General features: G+C 43.8%; 1 protein-coding gene across 1 annotated transcript; it reads right to left on the bottom strand.

The window, feature by feature from the left end:
* Window positions 1-302: 302 nt before the first annotated feature.
* LOC135374307 (uncharacterized) lies at window positions 303-8,447 on the bottom strand. Its single transcript, XM_064607290.1, has 3 exons — window positions 7,670-8,447; window positions 2,582-6,379; window positions 303-808 (listed from the first exon to the last, which is right to left on the bottom strand). The coding sequence occupies exons 1-3, from the start codon at window positions 7,734-7,736 to the stop codon at window positions 303-305; spliced, it is 4,371 nt and encodes a 1,456-aa protein (XP_064463360.1). The 5' UTR covers window positions 7,737-8,447.
* Between the last annotated feature and the right edge of the window lie 311 nt (window positions 8,448-8,758).

Genomic DNA, 8,758 nt, shown 5'->3' with positions numbered 1-8,758 from the left:
CGTAGCTAACCATATAACTAGCACATTAGGAATAAGGACATTTGCTTACACATTTTCGGATCACCTTATGAACCTACTACAGAACCGTACTTTGTAACAAAGGGAACAACAAGCAGAAAGAACGCGAAAGCCACGACAAACACAAAAGTGATTTTTTGTTTCATTTTTTACTCTGGCTAATATTTGTGCTTTGTCGGATGAAGGCAAGGACTCAGTATACTGATATTGAAAGCCACTCGGTGCCACATAGTGCTTAACCACAACCGTTGCCAACAATTGCCAGCATCATGAATGAAAGTCACTCATGCGAGCCATTTCTGGAGGAAGCTATCCAATTCGGGATCCTGTCTGCTTTGGAGGGCTTCTAATAGTTCCTTGCCTTCACCATCCTTAGCAGAAACATTTGTATGAGGAAGCAGGAAAGAAATATAATTCAGGAGTAGTGATCTCTTAGTCTCTTCTAGACTCTGGAATATAACCCTCTCTGCATCAGAGTCTTTAACGGAAGTCTCTTCTAGACTCTGGAATATAACCCTCTCTGCATCAGAGTCTTCAACGGAAGTCTCTTCTAGACTCGAGAATATATCACTCTCAGCATCAGACTCTTCACTGCAAGTCTCTTCTAGACTCCGGGATAGATCACTCTCTGCATCAGAGTCTTTAACGGAAGTCTCTTCTAGACTCTGGAATATAACCCTCTCTGCATCAGAGTCTTCAACGGAAGTCTCTTCTAGACTCGGGAATATATCACTCTCAGCATCAGACACTTCACTGCAAGTCTCTTCTAGACTCCGGGATAGATCACTCTCTGTATAAGAGTATTCAACGTAAGAGTTTTCAACGTTGTGGAGTGTTTGAAGGAAACTGTAGTCTACTACCCTGACATTTGAGTGGAGAAGCATAAGTTTCAGACAAGGCGTACTTATCATACTGATACCGTCCTTATAAAATGACAACAGGGGAGGCGTCAATAAAGTCGCAGCTTCATAATCACTAGAATATGGCAATGATGTCACCAGTTCTTCTCTCATATAACGTCTTGCATAGGTGCGCGTTGGTGAATCGCCGATTGTATTAGGACAGTTCATAAGAGAGTGTGGGATGACGCATCTCACAACATTCATTTTGCTTCTTTCAGCGGAAAAAGCGCAGCACGTGGAACCCCAAGTGTCGCGCATATTAGGGAACGAGTGTGGAAGAAAGAAGTTCACGATATCAACTTCATCACTTTCACAGGCGAAGTGAAGAGGTGTCCTTCCAACCTCGTCACGGGAACTCATTCGAGAGCGGAGTAATAACAACTTCACAACGTCCAGGTGTCCTATTAAGGCGCACATGTGCATTGGCGTCATTCGATCCACATTGGTCACGTCCACTGATGTATAAAAAGGAATGAGAAGCTTCACCACATTTGTTTGTCCCTTCCTCGCGCTCAAGTGCAATGCAGTGTTCCCTTTTTTATCTGTAAAGCACGCGGATGAAGGGGAGAGATGAATCTTAACAGCTACCACATTACCTTCCTCAGCTTCTATGAGCAGCTTCGTATTGCCATCGTCGCCGACCATTTCCGCATTGACATCGTGAATGTGGGTATCATCGGTGTTATTCATGTGCGACCATCTCCGATATAAGGTAACAATGTCGTCACTTCCTACGCCACACTCTACATAATCCTGCTCAGTGAGATTTAGATGCGGCAGTAACATCTTCATGTAATTAATATAATTAACTTCTTCTATTTTACGTAGCTTTCTCTTGGCCATATCATGTAGGAGTTTACGGCTATAAGGATCACCAGCGATGTCATCTAAGTGGAGGAAGAGAAGTTTCAGACAATAAATTTCTTCTTGGAAATCCTCCTTCACAGACACATACTCATTGCTTCTGCTGATCCACCGTGCATGCCTAGGGTCACTGCGTCGCAAATAAGGCCATAGAGTTTGCATCACTTTCGTTCCACCACGTCTCGCCCAGACGTACAACGGTGATGAGCCGAACGTTTCAGGTGAGTTCACGAGCGAGTGTGGGACGAGACACCTCACAACGTTGGACACCAAACTCGACAGATATTTCGGAATTGTCCAAGCAACGTCTAAGCACGTTTTTCCTTCGCAGTTAAGCATGTGCACATTTGTGTGAGGTAGAAGAAACGTCACAGCTTTAAGGGAAAGAGAGTAAGAAGCCACATGAAGTGTTGTGTTCAATCTGATGAGGCATGCATCATATGTTCGAGTGCGAAGGAGTAACAACTTCATGGCCTCCAAATCATCTCTCTCTGCACATCTATCCATAGGAGTTTCTTCATGAGAATCGACAACATTCACTGAGGGATAACGAGGAAGAAGTAGCTTCACAATCTCTGCGTCTCTACTCAAGTGCAAAGGAGTTTTAAAGTATATGTTTGTACTGTCAACGAATAAATGTGCGAGGAAAAACTTTGTTGTCTCCAGATTTCCTTCTCTCGCACTAATGTGCAACATTGTGTTTCCATACTTATCAAGAATTCCCATATCGCAGTAAGGAAGGAGCATTTTGCAAACAGCCTCGGACGTTGCGTAAAAAGGGACAGTTCTCTTGATACTGTCTGTAAAATCATCAATGTTTCCAATTAGCGAAGACTCTGCAGAACATCTCGAGCTTCGTTTCTTGCGTGATTCTAATTGGTCCATGGTGTCTCTGTCTAGAATTACGGTACTCTCTTTCGGGGACACAAAGCTCAGATACACGTCTAAAACGCCTCGTAGGTCGTGTATAACAGCCGTGAATATTGCTCGTTCAAGAAACTGTCTCTTTTGCTCCAAGGTTTCACATGTGCGTAGATTTTCGGTAGAATGTTTCACTGCTTCCTCGCTGCAGTGAGCGCATAACACGTTAAGTCTGTCTCCCGCAGCCGAAGTCTCAGTCCGCAAGCATTCCATCCACTTCCCAACGTATTTTGCGTCCCATGGAGACCGCAGCTCTGCGTACCCAAACGGTGACAGTTGAAACAAATCCTCCTTGATTAGCTCATCATCCATCGGAAGCTTCTTCAATGTTGCTTCATCAGAATGCAGGGCTCCTAAGTGCAATGGCGTCCTTTTGAGCTCATCGGCTTTGAACATATCCTCTCTTTGGATAACATGTTGCTCAAAATATGAAGCGTCATTGTTCATCACAGCAGAGTGAAGGGGAAAGGAGTCCGATGCCAGTGCATCGAACAACATCATTACACCGCCGTATTCTTCTTCACGGTACAGATTGACAATGACATCCCTCACGTCGAAATTTTCTCTTACTTTCGCCTTTTGCAGTAGGTAATCAGCTGCAAAGAATTCAGCAAAAGTCTTATGAACGAACTCTGGAATTCCCTTGTTAAGACCATTCAGAAAACCTTCTTTAAGACTGTTATTAGCTGCGTCTTTCATTAAACGTCCTTCGGGCCCTAAATTCTCTAATTCGTCTTTGTTCAATAAGGATATGAAGGTTTTCCGAGGGAATATACACTTTATAGCGAGGAGTGCATGGTTTTTGTAAAACTGAAGCGCTGCGGGGTCATCCTCCTCTTGCACGGTGTGTAGGCGGAGATTTTCTTTTCTTTTTTCAATTCTGAATACAAGGTGCTTGTACCACACAAACAACTTGTAGACGTGTACAATGTATAAGTTCTTATCGGCTGATATGTTTGCGCGTTTAAGTAACGAAGAGTAATCGTCAGACTCTGCAATTTCCCCATCCTTCATTTCAAGGATCATACGAAGCAGGAGAGGGGTTTCTAGGATTGTCTCGTTTGTCTCCTTCAAGTTCGTGAGCAGTCGCTGGAACAGCTTGGAAGCTCCATCGTTTTCATTGGTTGAATGAGCTGTTCCCTCATATTTTCTAATGAACTCCGCCTGATTTTCGGCTGAAAAAGAAAGGAGTTCATATGACATCGTGTGCAGAGCATCTTGTGCATGGGGCTTAAATACGGTACGAGTAAACATATATATGTTGCACGCTTTCTTTTCAGATAGAGACGATGTAAGCTCCAAGACGCACTTGCGGTATTCCTTGTTCAGTTCATCGAAGGCATCCAAGATGATGACAATCTCGAAAGGGCTTCCGTCGTTCAAACTTTTCTCAAACAAAGCGAACTCTACACCATCTTTCTGTACTTGGCATAGATCCGCAAGATATCTGCACATATCCGCTTGACTCGGCGACGCTGTTTTAACAGATGCCATTCTCTGAGGAAGGTCGACGTACATCACCCACCGCTTCGTATCTCGATTTTTTACTTCTGTGCACAAGTGCTTTGCTAGAGTACTCTTTCCCATACCTGGTGCACCAGACACAATGACAACCTTCTCCTCTACGTTCGACAACACAACCTTCTCGTTCAGTTTCAACAACGCGTCCTCGGTGTAACTCTCACTTCCCGTCATTGGAAGGTGACTGAGACGACCATTTGATTTGGTCCACAAGAGTCTCTTATGAGGTTCGTCGAACTTTAGCAGGTGCACTACTTTGTTTCGGAAATGACCATCTTCCAGGAGAGCTTCGTAGTCACGTGGCTCCTGGAGGAGTACGAATTTTTCGAACTTCTTTAATTCCCCCTTGGCCTTTGCCACACAACCGCGAGGTAGAAGTGTTGCGACCTGATTGTGTGGACAGCCCAGAAGTGCGAATGCCTCACTGTCGTCTTTTAGATTGCATTCCTTCAAGTTAATTTCCACGGCTCTTCTACACTCTCTTTGCACGTAATAGTTCTGAACACGTTCTTCTAGTTCATGAACAGGAGGTCCCAGGTCAATGATCTCCGACTCGGATAGCTTTAGGAAAACAGCGGTGTCTACGCACTGTAAGAAGGTGTCGATATTCATTGCCTCTGGAAGCCGTGAAACATATTGACCTTGAAGTTTTACGACAGAATTTTTGAAAACTTCTTTTTTGCAGCTATTCGTGACATGCTTAAAGCGTGCTTCGTCGATCCTGTGAACTTTGTGCCTCTCCGCAAAGAACGCATCTTCTTGCACTTTTTTCATCAAGTTTTCTTTCTCACTGTCTTCCACGAGCAAGATGACTTTTGATCCAGTGACACAGGATACTTTACTGAGAAGTTCAATGATCTTTCGGACGTCTTCGTTTGGATGGACGGATACTAGCACAAATGCACATTTGTAGTCTAGTAGCACATCCCGCAGAGTGGAGTCATATTGGTTTGCTTCGAAAAACAAGTATGGCCTTCCCGTAGATTTCACAGCGTTGTGAACCATTATTTCGAGAAGCCTGAGTTCTGGACCCGTAAATACGTGAAGTGACCCCTCTTTCCAGACACTCTTCTGTAGTGATTTCTCGAAGTGGACTTTGAGTTTGTCAGTTTCGAAAGCTTTGTTCAGTCTAGCGTTTTCCTTTTCTATCTGTGTTGCATCTATGGATGGGATTCCATTCCGAATGTATTCCCTCATGTCCGGGATGACATGTTCCTCGAAAAACTTTAGTAGTTCCGGTACTTCCCGTTCCAGAATCCTATGACCTTCGTCGCAACCATGTTGAACTAGAATGTGAGGGATCCGTACAATTAACTCTTCTTCTTCATTTGTGTCCATAAAAGCTTGCTGGATGAGAAGGTTCAGTTCTTCTTCCCTCGGTTTTATGTTATTCAGGATCTCATTGTATTGCTTTTCCCGCTCCGTATCGTCACTGTAATATGGCTTGCCATTGTTCCTGTACACTAGGTAAAGTGCCATATGACATAACTCGTGAATAAGTGTTCCCCAGACTTCGGCTTCTGCAGCACGGCCCCCGATGAAAACTCTTTGATTTGTGTAGAAAGTAAGGGCGGCGACGCCTCTACTGCAACTTCCCGTGATCCCTTGAACATTTTCACTGTTGTAGTCGAACCTAATTTCCAGGTGTGACGCTCTTGCAGCCACTTTGAAAATAATCCTGTTTACTTCATCATTAGAGAGCTGCTTAAACATCTTCTCCAATCGTACACCGAAGTCATCACATCTAGTGACGCTCAGTGATTTGCTTTTCAAATAGTCGATGTAAGAGTCCTCGTATTCTGTGGTGTAATATCGTTGTCGACGAATTTCAGCTTGTTCAAGGGGTGAGAGGTACCAGTAACATGAAGATTCTTCGGTGTTCTTGAGTCCACATTCCCGCGAGACTAAAAGGCCATGGATATTGAAGGCTGCCTCTTCGACTGCTTTGTAACGAGCTGACTTTTTTGTGACAGGATCCAACCACAGTTTTAAAGCAGGTGCAGCATCCAGGCACTTTAGAACACGAGCCTCGTCTTCCTCCGCAATGGCTTCGTGCATTTCCTTCCTGACGTCTTCCCACTGTGGCGACCTTTCCATGTTGAGATCAAATTCAGGTGTCGAAGCCATGTCCTTGGAGTTGAAGAGAGAAATTCCTGTAATTTTAACGAGGAATTTAGGAACGTAAGCAACATTAATCGAAATACTATAAATAGGTCAAGTGCGGTAATTTATCTGGACCGCGACTCTTGTTTTTCCATTTTCGCGAACTGTTTTTTTTCTCGTCAAGTCACACGAGTTTGTCATGAACAACGCGTGTGACGAATATGAACCACGTCATGAGTTGGCGGATATGGAAAATAATAGGCTACCGAAGTTGCAGGTTTTTTACCTACCTCCCTAAACGCGCGTCACGAAGAATGCCCGATAGTTTCCAACGATCTCTTTTATATGATTTGACAGAGCGTTTAATGACAAACAGGACGATGTAACCCATTTCAACCCTTTCGTAGTTGCAGAAAAGCATTTACGCAGGCAAAAAGCTCATTTTTTTGCAGATGAGAAGCTCTTATTTTACATCGACAGCCGCAAATCCGCAAACCTCAAAGGTAGAGCAAACAGTACAGCAGCACGTGGGCAGCAAGCGTGGGGAACTTTAAATGCGTGACCTTAATGACTACCAAGATACGAGCCCTGAAAGGAAGCGCAGTGCTCGAAAAGGTCAGTCTTGAACATTACGTTAAAAAAACAGCTGTCCGATATTTTCAGCTATCTTCTCCGCCAATGTACTTCCGAAGCACTAGGCTTCAACGTATGCTGGAACGAAAAACATCAGAGAGGTCAACCGGACCACCGCGCCTGATTCTACCTGAAATCACCCTGCCCAGGACTGGATTCAAAAAAGCAATCAAGCCTTACTATACTGTAGGCAAGGAAGACTCAGATCCAGAATTAAGGGAAGGAATGCAGTTGGACGTCTCCTCCATAGTGAATATGACGTACTTAACGTGAATTTCTGAATAATAATAATTTAAAAAAGAGAAAACAGGAGATTGGAACAGCACGAGGAAGCCAATATGGACGATGAAAGACTGAAAGGTAATGTGAACCAACAATCATATTGCGATAAAAGATTAGTATACAAATCATTAATGGATTCAGAACAATGGTGGGAGAGTATACGACTGTAGCAACAGAGGTTTTCTAGTATGTCCGTTCCAGCTAGTAGTGTTTGTTGGTTTGCCTCTGTTGCCTCACACTTGGGTAGGGTCCCAGACATACGAGACAAACGGACAGAACAGGACTCAAACAGTAAAGCAACGATTTTTGTCCCAATTACGCTAGGTCGGGGTAAGGAGGTCATGTATAGACCGCATGGGCGAATGAGAGAGGGTTGGGTAATGCATACTGGAGTCGGGGCTAAAAAAAAAAAAAAAAATACGTACCGTACCACAGAGCAAGGGAACACAACAAGATGGCGCATATGCAGCCAAGCAGGTGGAAGAACTCCATTGTGTAAGAGCCTGAGCCTTGACACACAAACTGTGCTCGTGTGTTGGTGTCGTCCGTCTGTGTGCTTTTACGTATACTCAGGCTCTTAGACAATGGGGAAGGAAACACGACAACGTCCAGGGCAGCTCATGTAGCAGAGTTTGCGCAAGGTATCTGGAAGCAGAGAAACAGAAAAATGTCTTACAAAACACCCTATAGACTGCACTTAAGTCCAGCGACGTAGCTATGAAGCATTTAATACGCTGAATGCAAGGAAGACACAGAACCAGAATAAAGAAAAAAGAATGCACATGGACGTCTCTTCGGTATGGAATGCCATGTATGGAAAGTGAATTTCTAAATAAAAATACAGGAGATTGGAGCAGCCAACACGAGGAAGCCAATATGGACGATGAAAGACTGAAAGGCAATGTGAAGCAACAATAATATTGTCATAAAAGATCAGTACAAATAATTAATTCAATCCAGAGCAATGTTCGAACAGAGTACAAGTGTAGCAACAGAGGTTTTCTAGTATGTCCGTTCCAGCCAGTAATGTTTGTTTGTCTGCTTGTGTTGCCTCACACTTGGGCAGGGTCAGAGACATACAAGACAAACGGACAGAACAGGACTCAAACAGCAAAGCAATGATTTTTGTCCCAATTACGCTAGGTCGGGGTGAGAAGGACATGTATTGACCACATGGGAGCGTGAGAGAGGGTTGGGTAACACATTCTTAAAGTCCGGCTAAATAAAAAAATTTAAAAGATACGTATCCTGCAACAGAGCAAAGAAATACAAGATGGCGCTTCTTTCATAGAACTGTCACGAACGCCCTTGATCAATCTTCCTTGGGGATCTAACTTCCCTAATTCATCTTCATTCAATAAGATTTCCAAGATATCCTGAGGAGATATAGACTTTATAGCGAGGAGACAACGGTTTGAGTAGAAGGAAGACTTTGCGTCATGGTTGTCCCTTCGCACGGCACTTAGGGAGATGTTTTCTTTCATTTTTTTCTTTTCTGCGTACAAGGTGCTTGT

This window comes from Ornithodoros turicata, unplaced genomic scaffold, assembly GCF_037126465.1.
Source record: "Ornithodoros turicata isolate Travis unplaced genomic scaffold, ASM3712646v1 Chromosome53, whole genome shotgun sequence".
NCBI lineage: Eukaryota > Metazoa > Arthropoda > Arachnida > Ixodida > Argasidae > Ornithodoros > Ornithodoros turicata.
Note: the sequence above shows the minus strand (reverse complement) of the source record. Positions and strands in the feature narration are given on the sequence as shown.

Coding starts and splice junctions, on each gene's coding strand:
- LOC135374307 (XM_064607290.1), bottom strand. CDS start 7,736: ATGGAGTTCTTCCACCTGCTTGGCTGCATATGCGCCATCTTGTTGTGT. Junction 6,380..7,669: donor TTCCCTTGCTCTGTGGTACG/GTACGTATTTTT, acceptor TTAAAATTACAG/GAATTTCTCTCTTCAACTCC. Junction 809..2,581: donor CATTGATGATTTTACAGACA/GTATCAAGAGAA, acceptor ACTCTTATACAG/AGAGTGATCTATCCCGGAGT.